General features: G+C 34.3%; 1 protein-coding gene across 8 annotated transcripts in view; it reads right to left on the minus strand.

Moving 5' to 3' along the window:
- EHBP1 (EH domain binding protein 1) overlaps positions 1-20,336 on the minus strand; it is a 352,471-nt gene that overhangs the window by 79,524 nt on the left and 252,611 nt on the right. For all 8 annotated transcript variants that reach the window (XM_030921086.1, XM_030921089.1, XM_010369131.2 and 5 more), the window contains 2 exons: positions 15,438-16,340; positions 8,955-9,098 (listed from right to left, as the gene is read on the minus strand). In XM_030921086.1, coding sequence (XP_030776946.1) covers positions 8,955-9,098; positions 15,438-16,340 — 1,047 coding nt within the window. The remainder of the gene's footprint in view (positions 1-8,954; positions 9,099-15,437; positions 16,341-20,336) is intronic.

The following is a 20,336-nucleotide window of genomic DNA, read 5'->3' on the forward strand; positions in this document are numbered from 1 at the left end:
ACAAACAGTTTCTGCGGCTAAAATCAAACAAAGACCAATTAAACTAATCATAACGTTCCAGTGAACACAAGGAAGCTCACCTGGTATTTCTGGACTTCTTTCGTGAATTTTCAAATCTACTCAGTTCTTGGTATTATAATTACCTTGACCAAAATACTGTGAAATTACTGCTCTGATCTACTAATGGCTGAAAAAATCAAGTCGTTGTGGTTTCATGCCAAGGGGCCATAGCAAGGTGGCGCAATGATTTCTGACACAGAAGACAACTTCTAAAAACTCGAAAGGGAAAATTAACGGGATGTGGTTTACATTGCCAAAAACTGTTCATTAATTACCAATTTAATCACTGCTGGAGGCATGACATTACAAAAATCTGGCTGAAAGTTCTAATAGATTATGAAGACCACCTAAGAAGAGTGACCAAGAAATGTACAAAACAATTAATACTGTTTCACTGCTATCAAAGACACTCAGATTATTTTACATCAAGTGAAGCAAAGGAATTAGTAGCTTCACAGTGCCACCACTAGGAACTGTAAATACAATAGCACACAATTAGTAATGCACATGTGACTTTTCGTTTAAGGCATATATCCTTGGGAAAGCAGAGCATGATAAGAAGAACAAAAGAAACATTAAAAAATGAAACGAATAAAGATTTAAACTCTACTCTTGTGCATGCTGAGCAATAACAAAATAGGCAATATAAAATACAGCTTTAGTAATGGTGATATTCATCCTGGGATGTTCAACACAGCACTGAACAGCCATATGGAAAATGCCCACAGCCATTAATACTTGCATAAAAGGAGTGTTCCTGATGCTAAGACACCTAGCCCTAGCTTCATGCATTCATAGCAACCTCAAATAAGACTTTTGAGGCTAGGGGTTCATGGCCACATAATAGAAAAGATGCTTGAGGTTTTTGTTTCCTCCACAACAATGCTGGTATTTTGTATGACTTTGAAGATATGCTAGCAAGCTAACAATATGTTTTCTAAGAAGTCTAGTAACTATTGTTAGGATAGCAGACTTCAAATCAACTTACATTTAGACATAATAGATAAACTATTATTTAAAATAATACGGAATAAAAACCGCTGCTTTGTATAGAGCTATTTATGCTGAACATAGAAGTACACCAGCATTCTTCTCTAAAATGCAACCATAAAAAGATCAGCTCTACATTCAAAGTGTCTTACTGGTCTGAAATGGATTTTGTACGTTAAATCTTTTGGTGATTGTGTTGAAGTAAAAAATGAGGATATATTTTCATTTCAGTGCCCTGGGCATAGACATTCCAGCTCATAAGGAGAATAAAAACTCCTAAATAAAATCTGTATGTTATTAAAGGTTTTAGATTTTTTAACTAAAAATTCACTCTATGTTATTAAAGGTCTTAGATTTTTAAATAAGTGATAATTGATGTCCTTTCATACAAAATGACAAATGTAAAGTTAACATACTTATTCCTAACAGTAGAACTGATAATATGTGTAATTAGGGAAAATACAAAATTTTAACTTGAACTTAATTTAAAGCTTTGATTCCTAAGAGTCTATTTAACTAACACAGCCAATATTCATAAATATGTAAGTATAATCTTATACATATTTGTATGATGATATATACTTAGAACACATATATATGAAAACTACAGAAAAAGTTACTATTACAGATTATCAAAAAAAGTTTAGTGTTTTTTACCAATTGAATGGCAAATGCTTCTTTTATTACTTGGAGAAGATCTAGTGATCTTATCTAAATCTGCTACAATTATCAGCATGACAGACTAGTGCCATTTAAATCAATAATTTCCAATCAACATCAAAAGTATGTGGCTGATGTCTCACCCTTCATGGCAATAAAATACCTGTCAAAGGTTTAATTTGCAAAAGAGCAACTTGCATTCTCTTAGTTCTCTTAAGCCATTTGGATTCATGTCCAAAGGTGAGTTTAAAAAAAAGTCACTGTGTGGTTACTGGTCTTTGCAGTTAACTAAGAGCTGACCAAACTAAAATCCTTTCCCATGTATACTGTTTTATTTAAAGGATTCAAACATTCCTTCAGGTTTTTAAAGATGGATACCGTAAACCTTCCAGGACTTGCTGCTAACTTGCAGTTTGACCCTGCTACCTGCTATGTAAGAAAAGGCTCCTAAACCAGTTGAGTGTAATGGGTGGGCCATTATGCTAACAGATGAAATGTCAGGAGAAAAACTTCAAGTCTGTTTTATAATAGCATTGTAATTACTTCCTGATAGTTCTTTCTAAAACGCCATCCAGATACCTAACAACTATCTTCAAACCATACATAATTACTGCTTAAACAAAACAAAAACAAACATATTTATAAATTCATTGATCATTATGATTAGACTAATTACACTGAAGTTTCATCATGATTCTCTTTTTAGATTTTTTTAGATTTTCTACTTATAAAATATATTTTATTCTGTTAAAAAAGTTATAATTAAACGTATGTAGTATCATTCTTCTGATATGTTCAAAATGCTTCACTAATATGCTAACAAAAATTCCAAGAATTGTGGGTAGCAGGACTATCATCCTTTATTTTGCTTAGAGTGTATGAATTCTAAACTTAAGCACATCAAATGCAAACATCCCTTTCAGATACCTATACAAGTATATCAGTATTATTAAATGTAATGGTAGGCTTATTTAAATGCATTTTTAAAAAAGCAATTATATTCCAATGCAAAATAATTAGCAAAAGCATCTGAAACAGATTAGCTTTTATTTTTTATTTTTATTTTATTTTATTATTTTTTTGAGATGGAGTCCGTTGCCCAGGGTGGAGTGCAGTGGAACAATCTTGGCTCACTGCAACCTCTGCCTCCCGGGTTCAAGCGATTCTTGTGCCTCAGCCTCCTGAGTAGCTGGGACTAGAGGCGTGCGCCACCGTGCCTGGGTAATTTTTTGTATTTTTGGTAGAGATGGGGTTTTGCCATGTTAGCCAGGCTGGTCTCGAACTCCTGACCTCAAGTTATCTGCTCACCTTGGCCTCCCAAAGCATTGGGATTATAGGCATGGGCCACCGCACCCAGCCTATTTTTATTTTTTTGAGACAGAGTCTTGCTCTGTTGCCCAGGCTGGAATGCAGTGGCGCAATCTCCACTCACTGCAACCTTCGCCTCTCGAGTTCAAGCAATTTTCCTGCCTCAGCCTCCTGAGTAGCTAGGACTATAAGGGTGCGCCGCCATGCCTGACTAATTTTTCTATTTTTAGTAGAGATGGGTTTCACCATGTTGGTCACGCTGGTCTCAAACTCCTGACCTCAGGTGATCTGTCTGCCTCAGCCTTCCAAAGTGCTGGGATTACAGGCAAGATTAGCTTTTAAAATTCTATTTGTACATATCTGGGTGAAAAGTGTATGGGAAAATGAGAGTAATAAAGAAAAATAATTAAAAAAATATTTTCTTGAAAAAAATTACATTTTCTTCGTGTCTTTGTTTATATATTATACAATCAAGAAGTCTCCTTTGAATTACATACTGGGTGGACTGCTGAAGCTACCAAACTCCTGAGTTGCACTTAAAAAAATCATTTAAAGTACATGTGGAAAAAAAAGAAAAACACAAATATCATACCTAAAACTTATATTAGTAAAATCCAATCTTTGAAAATCTTCATAGAACAAAAGGAACAGGAAGAAAAGAAACATAAAATACAGACCCAGAGCAACGAAATCTGTCTCCTATAGACATAATTTCAGGGAGCAAATGAAACAGGTTAAAGGAGTTTCTAAAGGCACAAAGATATGAATGAATCATATAAACGACTTTCATTAAAAAAATTGAAAGGCAATAAGTAGTTATGCAATGGTAGTCCTGCCAAAAATTCAGAAAAATTAAAAGGTTTATGGTATCTGTGTTTGTGAGTTGTCCTTTAAGGGAAATTATAGCTTAAATCTTTCCTGAGGATAACTTAAGTGGAGTCTGTACGTAAGGATCCACCCAATAAGATTACCAAGAGTTGTTTTCAGTGTCTTAGAAACAGCTTTCCAGGCTAGCAGTCTAAAGCTGCACTCATTTTGAAAGGGAATGTTTTGCAGTATTGTGATTCAAGGCAGAACTGAAAGCTGAACTCTAATCAGAGTCCCAGAATATGGGAAAAGCAGGGGTGCGTAAGGATTTGGCATACACACATCATAACAACAAAGAAAGGTATCATAATGTACAATTCGAGAATAGCAAGAAAAGAATGATATAAGCTTAAGTCCCCAAGTGGCAAAAGTAATCTTATCTGTAACTGACTTCAGACAAGGGAACACTAACTTCCTCTGCTCAATTCTGTTTTAAAGACCTTCAGAAAAACACTTATTTTTCCTGTTTACAAACCTACTAAGAAGCTCCTTATAGCAAAGTTTTCACGTTTAAGCTCATTTTTTATTAGTTGGCACTCAGAGGATATGAAAAATAGCCTGTCACTATTCCCTTCATTTATTCATTCAACAAACATTTACTAAATACTATTACTTAATGCTGGGGATACAAGGTCCTTGAACTTTGAAATAGTTCACAGTTGAATGAGAGAAAGAGATTCGTAATTAGATAATTATATTGCGATGAATGCATGCTATGGTAGAGAATAATAGAAAAAGACATAGGAAAGAGAATTAACTTCACTGCAAGGAGCCATGAGGAGCGTGTTTATCGAAGTGCTATTTCAGTTTCAGTGCTATTTCAGTAGAAACTAATAAGGGAAGATGGATATTTCAAGGCAACAACAGCAAATGCTTGACACAAGAGTGAGAGTATGGCACATTTTAGATACAGTAAGCAACTTATAACTAGACTGTAGAATAAAAAAATGAGAGATAGGTAAGAGATGAGGCTGTAAAGGGAGGGGACAGGATTTGCAAGGACACGAGGCCATGATGAGTAGTTGGGAAGTTTATTCTCTTAGGTAAGTGGGGCTACCAGATGGATTTTGAGGCTTCATATATTCGAATGAACACTTAAGCTATTTCCCAGTTATCTCTTCTTTACATTTTGTAAACCTTTCTTTCTTACAAGTAGACCTTTGCTTTCAATACTTTAACCCTGTAAATTCTCACTTTCTCTCAGCCCAGAACTAAATACAAAAGTCTCACAAGTAGCTAACTGTACTGAGTACATGGACATTGTCCCATGACTACATGCTTCTATTTAAGTCCTATAATAGCAATTATTAAAATAGCTCTTCTCATTATTTTTGGTATTCACCAGAAGGACTTAGTTTAGGTGTATAGAAACAAAGTACAGAGGAATAAAATAAAGAAACTGCTAAAGAAGTTTTAAACCAGTGGTCCTTTAAGTAATAAATAATAACTCCTATAACTCAATAGCCACCCCCCACCCCCAAAACAAACTGTTAACCCGATTAAAAAGTGGGCTAAGGATTTGAATAGACATTTTTTCAAAGAAGACATAAAAATGGACAACAGGTACAGGTACATGAAAAGATGTTCAATGTCACTAGTCATCAGGAAAATGCAAATCAAGATCACAACGAGATATCACTCCATGCTTGTTAGAATGGCTATTATCTAAAAAACAAAAGTGGCAAGTTTTGGTGAGAATGTGGAGAAAGTGGAATCCTTGCACACCGTTGGTGGTAATATAAAATAGTGCAACTGTTATGGCAAAACAGTATGAAGGTACCTCAAAAAATTGAAAACAGAACTACCATATATCCAGCAATCCCACTTTGGGGTACTTATCCGATAAAGCTGAAATCAAGATCTTGAAGTGATTTTAGCACTCCTATGTTCACTGCAGCATTGTTCACAATAGCCAAGATGTGAAAACCACCTAAATGTCTACTGACAGATAAATGGATAAAAATAATGTGGTATATATATATATATACAGTGGAATACCATTCAGCTTTAAAAAAGCAGGAAGTCCTGTCACATTCTACAACATAGATAAGCCTCTATGACATTATGCTAAATGAAATAAGCCAGTTATAGAAAGACAAATACTGCATGACTCCACTTATATAAAGTATCTAAAATAGTCGGATTCATGGAATCAAACAGTGAAATAGTGGCAGACAGGGACTGGAGGGAGGGGGAAATGGGCAGTTACTAATCTACAGGAATAAAGTTTCATCTAAGCAACATGAATAAGTAATAAAGATCTGCAATAAAACATTGTATCCACTCAAATTTTTTTTTTAAAAAGTAGCTGTCATGTTAACTGTTCTTACCGCAATAAAATGTTAAAAAAATTGAGTCTTCTAATCTATGAACGTAATACGCCTATTTATTTATTCTTTTATATCTTTCAGAATGTTTTAGTTTTCTGCCTAAAGGTCTTGCATATTTCTTGTTAGCTTTATTCTTAGCATACTATGTATTTTTAATGTTCCTGTAAATATTTTAAAACTTTTTGTTTGTAATTTCACGTGAATGTAATTATATATGTCCTCTTTTGTGTTCCCAGCATAATATCTCCAAGATTCATTTACATTATTGTGCATCTCAGGGTCCTGTTCCTTTGTATTGCTGCCGTAATATTATATTGTATGGCTATATCAGGATGTGTTTATTCACTTGTCTGGTGATGGACATTTAAATTTTGCCCTGTTTCTGGGTACTACAAACAAAACTGCTCTGAAATTTTGTGTAAAATTCTTTGAATAACATGTGTTTTTAGTTTTTTTTAGTTATATACCTTAAAATGGAATTGCTGGGGTCATGTAAGTGTATGTTTAGCTTCATAAGCAATGGCCTGTTTTTCAAGATGGTTGTACCATTTCACATTCCTACTGGCAAAATGTGAGAGTTCTAGTTGCTCCAGATTCCTCCCACACTTGTTACTGTCAGTCTTTTAAATTTTAGCCATTCTCATAGTGGTATCTCACTGTGACTTTGAGTTTCATATGCTTGATAACTAATGATACTAAAGATATTTCTTATGTGTTTGTTGGCCATTTGTGTATCTTATTGAAATATAATTTATTTTCAAATATTAATTTTATGTCCGGTAATCTTGTAATTTTGGGAGAATTTTCCATGTACAAATCATATTTCTGGTGAATAATGGTAATTTTATTGGTCGCTTTTCATATGTTATACCTTTTTATTTCTTTTTCTTGTCTTAGGTTCCCCATTATGATATTGAACAGAAGTGATAGTGGAATTGCCTGTCTTTTAATCTGCTATAAATGGAAAGCTTTCAATATTTCACAATTAAGTATGCTTGCTATAGGCTTTTTATGCATACATTTTAGCAGATTAACAAAGTAATAAAGTTCCTTTCTATCCCTAGAGGCTAAGAAATGTGGTTCTTCTCTCTCTATGGATCATGAATAGATGTTGGTATTTTTCCAACCTTTTTCTATATCTGCTTGATTTTTCTTTATTCTGTTAATGCTGTCAATTACATTGCTTGAGTTTTGAAAAATTAAACAATCTTGCATTCCTAGAATAAATCCAAATTGACCATGGTATGTTAACTTTTTAAAACACTTCTGGGTTGAATTTGTTAGTATTTTCTACAGGATTTTTACATCTATGTTCATAACTGAAATTTGCCACTAATTTTCCTTTCTTACAATAAACTTAGAGTGATTTTGTTATAAAGAAAAGCTAGATCATAAGAATGCCACATATTTATGGCTTATTCCACTGGGACACTTGTTCTTGGAAGTCAGCCACCATGCTATGAGGAAGCCCACACTAGAGAAGTAAAGAGACCATATGGAGAGGCCACATGTAGGTGTTCCAACTGACAGTCTGGCAGAGGTATTATTAGCTGAAAGCCAGCCCCAGACGTCATGGAACATAAACAAGCCACTACCTCTGTGTCCTATCTGAATTCTTAACTCACAGAATCTATTAACCTAATCAGATGGTTGTTTTTTGCCAGTAAGTTCTGTTGTGTGTGTGTGTGTGTGTGTGTGTGTGTGTGTGTGTGTGTTTTTCTGTAAGTAGAGATGGGGTGTCACTATTGCCTAGGCTGGTCTCCAACTCCTGGACCCAAGTGATCCTCCCACCTCAGCCTCTCAAAATGTTGGGTACGGGCGTGAGTCACCGTGCCGAGCCCTGCAGTTGTTTTTAATGCAACAATAGATAACTTGAAAGAGGAAGGGTGGGAAAATATCTTGGGACTGTTCAAAGCACAGTCTCATAAGCAATAGGGTACTTCTTTGGGTAAACGTGAAACAAATGCAACAAGGTGACCAACCTGGCATGTAGCTACCTAGCTATATGGCACACGGCTGCTCTTTCTGGGAAAAACAACTACTAACACATGATGGTGCTATGGTGAGACTGTCAGTTTTCTGATTCATGAAGATGTTTGTGTCCTAAATTTTAAGGGCTCCTATTATTATACGTTCATTATTATCTGTGAAGCACTACACAAAAATATGTACAAAAATGTGGTTTAATACAAAGATGGCAGTATGTGATAGGAAAGTGGCCTGACTCTGGAATCCAATAAGGCTCAGGTTCAAATCCTGGATTCACGGTTTACTGACTCTGTGACCTTGTACAGGTTACCTTGCCTACTGGCTTCAGTCTCCACGGCGTTAAGTAAAATAAAAATTATTGCTCCTGAAATACTTAGTAGGTATTCAATAAATAATAGACATCATTATTATATTCTAACATTTCCAATAAAATTAACCTCCATTGACAAAATACAATCTTAGAGTACAGCTACAGTTATAAAATATAAACTAACAACAGATTATTCATGCATATGTGGAAATTATATTCCCAGATCTTACTTTTCCTCATCACTAACACTGCTTTGTAGGAATAATGACCAAATGGTCCTGTAAGTATGAATTTATCTTTATCAGTTCAGTAAGTGCACTAAGTATTTACAATGTACAGTCTGTAGAAAAATAACATAGCAAAAATATAAGCAAATTACTTCCCTCCTCCCCATGATTACAATGAACAACTTATGGTCTTTTTTAACCAATGCTCCTCACATCACTTAGCTGCCTGTTGCAGAATGGGGTGGCTGCGTTGGTATTGTGCTTATTCCCCGCCTTTAGGGCTGCATCTCTTCTTGCTTGCTCAAGCAGAACTCTTGCTCTTTCCTTAAGTTCTTCTTGTCTAGATAACATTCGATGCTTAAAAGCAAAGATACAGAATTAGAAGCCAAAAAAAGAACTGGTAATCTACATTTATAAACTAATGAAAGGTTAGACAATCTGCTGAAATAATAGAGATTATGAATAAGATTGTAGCTTCATGAGATTACCTATAGAGAATGTTAATGTTGACTAGAAACCATGGAATGAATATATAAATCTTGATATGAGGGAAATACATCTTTAGTGTCTAAAACTGGATTAAATTTAATTATAACTTTATTAGAACATATTCTCATTAGGTATAAGGCTAATATATATTCTATATATTCTATTTGCTCATAAACACAGTATAATCTGACAAAGAATTTTTTAAAGTTCAGAGTTTTATTTTCAGTCTTATAGAATTGATAACAACATGTCTTCCAAATTTGAACATTGATAAATATTAAATATCTGTGGCAATAATCCTTTAAATTCTTGAGAATGTTTATAGAAAATTCAAAGTTATTATGTTTCATTAAAAAAAAGTAAAACTAGTTTTCTCCATTGCTCACTATCCTTATAACAAAACAATTGAAAATATTATAATTGAAAAAGTATTCTCCTGGATTAATCTGTAATTTTACAATATAATTTTGGAGAACAACAGATATCGTCCATCAACAGAGATCAGTTCTTAAATACATTAACCAAAAGCACAAATATTCATACTCCTTATAGTCCAAATTCCTTTTTTTTCTACTAAGTAACCAACTTCTGGCTTTAGATGTCTATTACTATTATCTGACACTTAATTTCTTTTAATTCCCTTTCATTGCATAGTTTTGGTTCAATCATAAGTATCACTGTCAAGGAAAATAAAATAAGTATAGCTATTACTTTATTTCATATTATGTGAAACCATCTTTTTAAAGATTAGTTCAGCATTTTGGGTTTCTTTGTGGTCTTTATATTTTACTGTAACTATTTTTAAAGCTTTTTTTCTATAATCTTAAAGAAGAAAAGATTTTTCTTAAAGTGTACAATTCAGTGATTTTTAGTATTTCATAAGGTTATAAACTATCACCACTACCTAATTCCAGGACATTTTCATCACCCAAGATTTTTAAGAGGATTAAACAAAAATTCTTAACTTAATAGATACAAATAAAATGTATAAGTGATAATGATAAGTCTAAGTTCATGTTGAATAGGACACAATAAAGTTTAGTTACAATATCAACAGTGTCTCAAAAACAGACAAAATTAATTAAATGAACACTGAATTTTCAGTCAAGACATCAGGCTGTTAATCCCTCTTCCACTAATAATAAGCAATGTAACATTGAGCAGGTCAGTTAAAAACGTACTGCATTCCATTACACGATGTGGAGTCAGACAGACCTGGGTTCAAATATCAGTTCCACCACTTAATTATGGGCAAGTTAATTTATCTAAGCCTCAGTTTCCTCGTTTATAAAATAAGGATAGAAATAGACCTACTCTCAGAAGGATAGGGCAAAGATTAAATAATAGCATAATGTACTGAGCACTGGTGCATGGCAAGCACTGAATAAACGTTTAAGTATTTGTTTTAATCCCTCGATTTCTTAATCTTTGAAATGAGAGATCATCTTTAAGATTCCACCAGCTCTGAATTCTGTGATTTTATAGTCTTTTGGTGATTCCAAACAGCTACAAAGACAGTGAAAAAATGTTTTGCTCTTAAGAACAAAATCAAATCACCAAAAGACTATAAAATCACCAATTGTGTTTAAGAGCACATAAACACAATTTAAAAAAAAATTTTCCTGGCTAGAAATGCAATTCACTATAGAGATTTCAGAAAATAAATACAAGTTAAAAAGAAGATAAATAAAAATTAGTAGTAGTCCTGGTACCCAGAGATAATAACTGTAGAATCATGCTTTTTTTTTTCTTCACTTATTGTATTTTGAGCATTTTCTTATGGTGTTAAATTTTTTTTAAACATAATTTTAAAATTATTTTATTATTTTACTTTTTTGAGACAGGGTCTCGCTCTGTCACCCAGGCTGGAGTCCAATGGCACAATCACGGCTTACTGCAGTCTTGACCTCTCAGGCTCAAGCAATCCTCTCACTTCAACCTCCCAAAGTACTGGGATTACAGGTAAGCCACCATGCCCAGCCTAAAACATGATTTTTAATTGGCTATCTAACATTACATTGTATAGATGCATCATACGTTAGTTAACTTGTCTTATTTTGCTGAACATTTAGGTTGCATACAATCTTTTACTGTCATAAATAATGCTTTTATGAATATCTTTAGAGGTACATTTTTATTATACAATTCTTTTTTTTTTTTTCTGAGATGGAGTTTCGCTCTTGTTGCCCAGGCCGGAGTACAATGGCGCCAGCTCGGCTCAACGCAACCTCCGCCTCCCGGGTTCAAGCAATTCTCCTGCCTCAGCCTCCCAAGTAGCTGGGATTACAGGCATGTGCCACCACCCTGGCTACTTTTGTATTTTCAGTAGAGACGGGGTTTCTCCATGTAGTCAGGCTGGTCTCGAACTGACCTCAGGTGATCCGCCTGCCTCGGCCTAACAAAGTGCTGGGATTACAGGCATGAGCCACGGCACCCGGCCATATTATACAATTCTAATTATTTCCTTATGAAAAATTCCTGAAAGTAGGATCTAATGAGATAAAGATTTTTAAGGAATTTGATGCACATTGTTAAATTGCCCTTCAGTAATGCTGACCACATTATATTTGGGCTACAATTATTTTTTAATGCTATTACGATAAGTAAAGATGTTATATGCATCAAGTGGAGAAGCACAGACTTTGAAGACAAGGTTGCTTTTGAATTCAAACTTTAACATTTATCATATAACCTTAAGTAACTCTGCAAATCCTAGATTTTCCACATATAATATAGAATTTGACTACTTACCTTATGGGTTGTAAAGTTTAAGAGATATGTGTAAGATAGATAACTGTCATCACATGTATTAGGCACCCAAATGGACAACATTATGACTTTGTTAAGTATACAAAGTCATATTAAAGTTACTAAATTTCCTCTAATCCAATGGTTTTAATTGTATGAATTACTATTATTTTATGAACTACTAAGAACAAACGTTGTCAATTAAACTCTAATATACTATCTATTATAAATAATATATTGATTGAGAAGTTAAAATGTAAAAAGATGTGTATCTGAGAATTGAAATACTGTGTACAAAAGAGAAACAGATTTTTAATTGTCCAAAATTCAGTTGCTATATACAATTTTAAAAGCCTACCAAATGTCAGCACCTATATTACAGTGTTTATTGTTAGACATTACTTTTGCCAATCCAGTGTCAATAAAAACCTTTAAACTTACCCTAAGCAAAATTCTGAATAAGTCAATGGCCAAAGAGAAAACATATATGGAGCTATGAATAGACATTGCTTCTATCATCCAGTACACTTTAATCATCTGAATAGAATCACAGAATGATAGTTTCACAGCTAAAGGGGTTCTTAAAGATTACTTCATTTAACATACATGGAAAATAAGATTGAGAGGCTAAATAGCTAGTTAACATGTCACACTACTAATTTATTGGGAGAGCCAAAATGAGAATCCAGGCTTACTGATTCCCAGTCCAGGGTATTTTAACATTTTAAATATCAATCAATTTCTAGTTTTAACTAAACATATTTGTCTTAAAAATCTGGTTTTTAAGAAAAATCTGGCCAGGTGTGGTGGCTCACGTCTGTAATCCCAGCACTTTGGGAGAGTGAAGCAGGAGGATTACCCGAGGTCAGGAGTTCGAGACCAGCCTGGCCAACGTGGTGAAACCCCATCTCTACTAAAAATACAAAAATTAACTGGGCGTGGTGGTACACACCTGTAGTCTCAGCTACTGGGGAGGCTGAGGCAGGAGAATCACTTGAACCCAGGAGGCGAAGGTTGTAGTGAGGTAAGATCACACCACTGCACTCTAGCCTGGGTGACAGGGTGAGACTCCATTACCCCGCAAAAAAAAAAAACAAAATAAAAATCTGTATTGAATATTACAAGTTAGGGTCATCAAGTTCTTGCAATTGTCAATCACTAGATGTTTATTGATTATCTACTATGTGTGGACATTATGCTGTCCTGAAAGCTTTCAGGGAGATTTAGCTACTTAGGACTTTTGATTTGAGGTTTATGATTAGGAGAACAGGGGCTTGCTTTGACAGCTATTACACTTCTTTAATCCTAATATGTAAATTCTTTCTTGACACCTCTGAAACCTTATAAATGGCAGAATCTTACACTCTCTGTCATTCAGGTGGCAGTCAAGACATGGTTGTCTATCTATATATATATTGTTTGATATTTCTGTTGGCATGATGACAATTCCTTGATGTTTCAGTCAACACCACTTGAGGACTATGTGAGAAAGAAACATAACTCCAGATTACTGTCTAAAAATCTTCTGTTGAGACTTTCTGGTAAAGCCAAGACAGTGCTATTATCAATGAGTATACTGACCTGGAAGAAAATCCCAGAGACAGTTGTGGAGAAATGCTATAAATTCAGAGGTTCAGGCCGGACATGGTGGCTCACACCTGTAATCTCAGCACTTTGGGAGGCCGAGGTGGGTGGATCACCTGAGGTCAGGAGTTCGAGACCAGCCTGACCAACATGGAGAAACCCCGTCTCTACTAAAAATACAAAAGTAGCCAGGTGTGGTGGCGCATGCCTGTAATCCCAGCTTCTCGGGAGGCTGAGGCAGGAGAATTGCTTGAACCTGGGAGGCAGAGGTTGCGGTGAGCCAAGATGGTGCCATTGCACTCCAGCCTGGGCAACAAGAGCAAAACTCTGTTTCAAAAAAAAAAAAAAAATCAGAAGTTCTCCAATTTTTTGGTCTCAAAATCCCCATATATTCTTAAAAATTATTGAGGATCCCAAAAAACTCTTGCTTATATAGATTATATCCATTGACATTTGTCATTTTTGATATTAAAACTGATACAATTTAAAAATACTTATGTTTTTCATTTAGAAGTAGCCACAATTAACTCATTAGATGTTAACACATTTTAATAGAAAATAATTACTTTAAAAACAAAAATTGAGAAGGATGGCATTATTTTACATATTTTACAAATCTCAATATAAAAGAAAGCAGCTGAATTCCTATATCTACTTTTATATTCAATCTGTTGAGATATCACAAATCATGTAACTTTCAGAAAATGCCATTATACTCTTGTGAGAGAATGAGTGTGATGAAGGCAAACAATGCCCTAGTATTATTATGAAAATAGCTTTAACTTTGGGTGTTCTCAGAGAGGGACTTGCAGAACTTCAGAAGCCCCCAAATCTGGCTTTGAGAACCATGTACTGTAACAATGCTTTTGATGGCACAGACGATAACTGTGCAGAAAAAAAAAAAAAAGGAATACCAACAACTCTAAATCAAAAAGTGATTCAGAAGAGTTGGATTCTAAATGTGAAAAACTTTTAGGAATACCTTAATCAATTTATTTTGCCTAAAATTTCCTCCTTATGTATACATAAGAGTGTTAATATGATCAAATTATGCCTGAATAAGTCTAAAAGAGCTCTTTCAATAGATATAAAAATTCTGAGTGATAGGAAAACCAGGTATCATAATTTTATTGACAATGTTGTTCTTTTTTGTTGTGGTACATAAAATAATAGTATATCTTATAACTGACTGTACCAGAGATACAAGTAAAAACAGTAAACTATTAATATCATCAGTAAGAGAAAGGTTAAAACTGTACAATATTCCCTTCATGAGGAGAAATTTGGATGCTGCTGGGATATTTAACCACAAATAATGATGGGACTAAATAAACCAATTAAAATACCTAAGGAAAACGCTTTAAATGGGAAATATTTAATTTGGCATTATATATTTTTATAATGATGTTCTTATTAAATGGAATATTGAAACAACTTTGACTTATTTTATAGTAGAATATTGTTTTTATAAGTAATATTTTTATTTGAAAAGTTGACATTCTTTATCCTTCAATTTTTTTTTCATAGCCTTATTACACAATATCCTTCAATGTTGAAATTGGGATTTGTAGGCTTAAAATATTATATCATAAATCTTAAATATAAAGCAGGTATATTTCAGGCTTTTCTTTTCTTGAGACAGGGACTCGCTATGTTATCCAGGCTGGTTTCAAACTCCTAGGCCAAAGCAAACCTCTTTCCTCAGCCTCCCAAATAGTGGGGACTTTGGCGCACACTACTGGATGCCTCAGGAATTTTTACAATAGACATTACACTTCACCTTTAATCATTTGTAACATCTATGAATGCAAAAAGAAACAAAAACAGAGAATAACTAATTACTAAATATAGTATTCAGCATTCTAATTCACTTACCTGGACTATTTTTGATGAATGATCTGCATGATTTAAAGTGGTTCTATCAGCATCTGGATCAGACTCCGTCTGCCTCAGGGAAGCATGTTTTTTCTTTGCAAGGTCTAGATCTCTACTATATGAGTATCCAAGTTTAGAAGTAGGAGATAAACTCGTTTTTTTGATAGGCGATTCTGGATCTGATCTGCATTCTAAGGATCTGGAATTCTCTAATTTTTCTTTCTCCAAGTTACTACTGATGTCTAGAGTTTGAAGCTTTTGTTCATCTGTCTCCTCACAAATAAAGGGTGGAGACATATCCTTCTTCTTATCACTAACATATAAGTCACTCAATTCTAAAGTCTCAGCTTTCAATAGTCTCTTTTTGCCTAACAAAACCTGTGCTTGGGTTGAATCTGTATTGGAACATATTCCAGGGTCATCAGATCCTGAAGTCCTTCCAGAGCTCTGCTGAGACTTCTGGGGTTCTGTGTCACTTTTAGTCCTGCGACAGTAAGGAGAGGCTGTGCTTGGACTAAGGTGATCATCAGGAGTTTGATGCTCACTTTCTGACTCTCCAACCCCGCTATCATTAACGAATACAGAGTCATCCTGTGATAAGAAGTCTACTGCTCCGCTGATGGGCTGTTGTAGTTCAGGCTCCCGCTTCAGATCACTAAGCTCTGCGTAGAATTTTTCTTGATCAACAGAACTGTTTGTATCTGTTTCGTAGTTTCCAACTTTATATGTGCTTTTACTGCTGTTTTCCTCTATCTGAACGACATTTAGCTCTTGGCCACTGAAATGTGCCCTTATTTGATAGAGATAAGTCATAACAGTCAGTTTATCAGGAATTGCTAATAATACCATATCAGAAGGTTCCAATAATCGGGAAATTCCTATGCTGGCAAATCCATCGTATGCCTTCAAAGGAAGGAAAAACAAAAGATATGTTGAACAGTTCACATGATTCATACATTTCTAAAAGACCACATTTTTAATTGTTGTTGTTGTTGTTATTGGAGGGTACATGTTATCGACATTATGTCACATGAAAATAACAAATTTCCAAAAGTCAGACATGTGTAAAAGTGGGGGGAGAGGCAAGAGAAAAAAGTGTAATAAATAAGAATTAAAATATTTTTTCCAATAAAGGAAATAAGCAAAAATGAGAGTTAAATTTTTTAAAACTCTGAGAATGGACTTTTAAGATAAGGAACTAACGTATAAAGAAACATTAGACTAATCCATATTGAGCTTTATCATTTCTATCAACCTCTCTTTTCCACGGTCATGTAATTGCAGTGTTTGTGAAGAAAAGCACAGCTAGGTAAGTCAAAAGAACTAACTACTAGATTACCTGATATAAAATACAAATAAATGCAATTTAAGTGTAGAAACAGAAACATTTTTTAAATGCTCAATTAAGACTGATTTTCATAATGAAAAGAGTGACTTCATTTTAATTCATTCGTTTTGGAAAGAATGAAATGTTCTGAGTACTACAACCTAGTTGAGAATGTAAGGCTGCATTGTATTATTTTTGTTAGCCTTTAAATGACTATGGCACATCAGGTTTTTCTAGTTTTGAATAATCAAAGCTGTTTCTCAATTTACAATTAATTATTACTATCCTGAACTAACCCTTGAAAATAGCATTGTGTTGCTAGGAAGCATTAAAAGTATGGCTAAAGGTTTAGATATACTCTCAGAGAAAGAAAGAACCCTCTAGATATATTCTTGCTCTGAGATGTAAAATGTTTACTCTTTTTAGGAACCTAGGATCATAATTCAAATTTTTTCTTAAAAGACATGTTAGGAAATTATGTAGCAATTCAGAAGGAATCAGTCTTCTGCACTTACTTGTTAAAGTACATTTCTACGTTTGAATTTAATCTTTGTCTCATATTCTTGTAGTTTAACAAACATTAAGGAACAAGTAAGAAAGAAAATGAAAAATAAATTGTGATATTAAAACCTCTTCAATTTTCACAGCACTAGGCTTCATAATATAGGTACCTCAAAATATTTACTAGAGAGAATGACTCAGTTGGTGTGCATGTATAGGCTTGTTTGTTATTTTACATGTTTTAGGAAAATTGAAGTCATTTTCCTTTTCATGTGTCTTGACAACTTGACTGACAGGCATCAATAGCAGGCCATCAGGGAAAGCACCACAGGCAGTATTCTAAACATTCCCAAATTATCTAAAAACACTGACATATTGGTTAAGATCAGATGTCACAGGAAAATGCCTTTTTTTATTCAGCACTTTTTACAGACCCGGGAAAATGATTAGCTTCCTTGTGGGGAAACTCCTGCTGGTGTTTTGCTTCATGTAGCAATTCATTTTATATACACTAATTACACTAAAAAAAAAAAAATTAAAAACAAACTAGGCTTCTTGTAAGCAAGGTTTACGCTTTATAAAGGACTTTTCCCAAAGGTTAATCTCTTCTGCCCTGGTCAACTACCTACTGTTTTTTTACCTGTTTGTGTGTGGTGAAAAAAGAGGTCTTTCTAAGAAAATTATCTTATTCATTCCTACATGTTATTAAATTGGTAAGGAGGAGTTACTGCCAATTATGTTATGCATCTGTATAAAATTTAAGACACAGGCATTGTTTTCCTATGGTGCTTTAAGTTCATTCAGGGGCACATGGGGTTATTGGGAAGAACTGTGTGAAGCCAGAAGTACTCAATGTAGCTATCAGGTAAGAAGCAGCAAATGATGAAAGGAAAGACTATGTAAAAACAATTATTTATTGAATAATACAATGAATAGAATCATCAAAGATAAAGCCTTTCAAAAGCCATGATTGTCTGTACTGGAAGATCTAACTGAAAAAAATTTTTAATGGGATGGTCTTCTGTATGGAGTAATATGTAAATCCAAAGTATGCTTACCATTACTAAGTTAATGAAAAGCTAATGTAAAGAAGTGTGACTTAAGCCTTAATGAGATTCCCCATATTCTTCACACATTTATAACGAGGTAAAATCAACAATATTTTCTTTTCAAAATTTTGAACAGTAAGTTGAAACATCCACTTTAAAAAATGGTTTATTTTATAATGCTCATGTCTGTATTTAAATGGCTTAGCATTTTGTTCAAATGTAAGAAAATGGAGGTAAAGCACTGCCATACCCAAAGATATAATTTAATTGTAATTAATGAAAAAGAAGCATTTCACTTTAATAGACACAGGCTCTCCAAAATTATACAAGAAATAATTCATGAGAACAATTTACTTTGTAACATGCCCATCCGAAGGGTGATTTCTGTAAGAAAACTATACTGATTTTTAAAGATTATCTTTTTTTGGTGGCATATTTCAATAGAAACTGCCAGGTTTTTATTGCTCTACGGCCAGCATTATGCATTTGCGAAAAAACAAGCATTTTTGATTGTTTGTTTGTTTTTGGACACAGGGTCTTGCTCTGTCAACCAGGCTAGAGAGCAGTGGCATGATCCTAGCTCACTGCAGCCTTGGGCTCCTGGGCTCCAGCGATTCTCCCACCTCATTCTCCCAAGTAGCTGGGACTACAGGTGCATGCCACCATGCTGAGCTAACATTTTCATTTTTTGTAGAGATGGGGTCTTGCTACATTCCCCAGGCTGAAGAAACAAAACCTTTTTGATGACAATGCACATTCTTGGTTTCAGAGAGCAATACAAGTGAAAAATTGTTTTGATTTAAAGACTTGTTAATTGAACTTCTATCAAGGTTCTAAGACTTTGTATCACCAGTCATTTTAATTATTTAATTTAAAGTATGTTAAAAACTTTAGACCAGAGGCTATTAACCACTTTGTCTCATGAACCCTTTTGGCAATGGGTCCCTTCTCAGAATAATGTTTTTACATGGATAAAACATATAGAATCACAAAAGAAACCAATTATACTGAAAAATACACCTATGAAAGTATTACTTAAAATGAATTTGGGAAGTAGTAATATATGTGCTTTTTATAACTGCACTAATTAATTTGAAGAAGTTATAAGCTTAAAAGGTATTTGCAGATATCTGTAGCAACAACTATAGCATGACATGAAAATATCGAAAATATCTGTGATTTCTAAAGGTGACAAAGTTTCAGCCATGGCTAACACTATGGTGGTTTATTGCCTAAATTCATAGTTAAAGGAAATGCTAAATTTCAGTTGAGGAATTATGAAAGTAAAATATATTTTTTCCCTCAACCATGTTCAAGAAAGAACACCCTGATTTCTACCCACAGATCACAGGTTAAGAACTCCCGTTCTAAGACAATAATAAATTTCATTAATTTTTCAGTTGACGAATTCAATTCAGTAGAAAAAACATTCAGTGCCTACTGTGTGCTGAGTTAGGTGCTTCCCTCCTTGCACACAGAACACACATACTGTGTGCTGGGGTAAAGAGATAAGTCAGCCTGTGGCCACAGTTAGCTGGTCCAGGGCTCCAGCAACTTAGCCTTACATAGATTGCCCTGAAGGCTGAAAGGATCCATATCCCCTTGCCCCATACCAGTTGGGAAGCTCTGATCTCAATACATTGATTAATTATGTGGGAAAATACAGTCATGTGTTGCTTAACAATGGGGATATGTGCTGAGAAATGCACTGTCAGGCGATTTTGTTGTGCAAACAGCACAGTGGGTACTTACACAAACCTAGATGGTACAGCCTACTACATACCTAGGCTATGCAGTATAGCTTATTGCTCCTAAGCTACAAAACTGCACAGCATATTCCTATACTGAATAGTGTAGGTAACTGTAACACAATGATAAGTATTTGTTCATCTGAACATAGAAAAGGTACAGTAAAAATAAAGTATTATAATCTTACGGTACATCACCATCTATGTGGTCTGTTTTTGACCAAAACGTTGTTATGCAGTGCATAATTGTATATGGTTTACCAGAAAATGAAAA

Source organism: Rhinopithecus roxellana, chromosome 17 (assembly GCF_007565055.1).
Source record: "Rhinopithecus roxellana isolate Shanxi Qingling chromosome 17, ASM756505v1, whole genome shotgun sequence".
NCBI lineage: Eukaryota > Metazoa > Chordata > Mammalia > Primates > Cercopithecidae > Rhinopithecus > Rhinopithecus roxellana.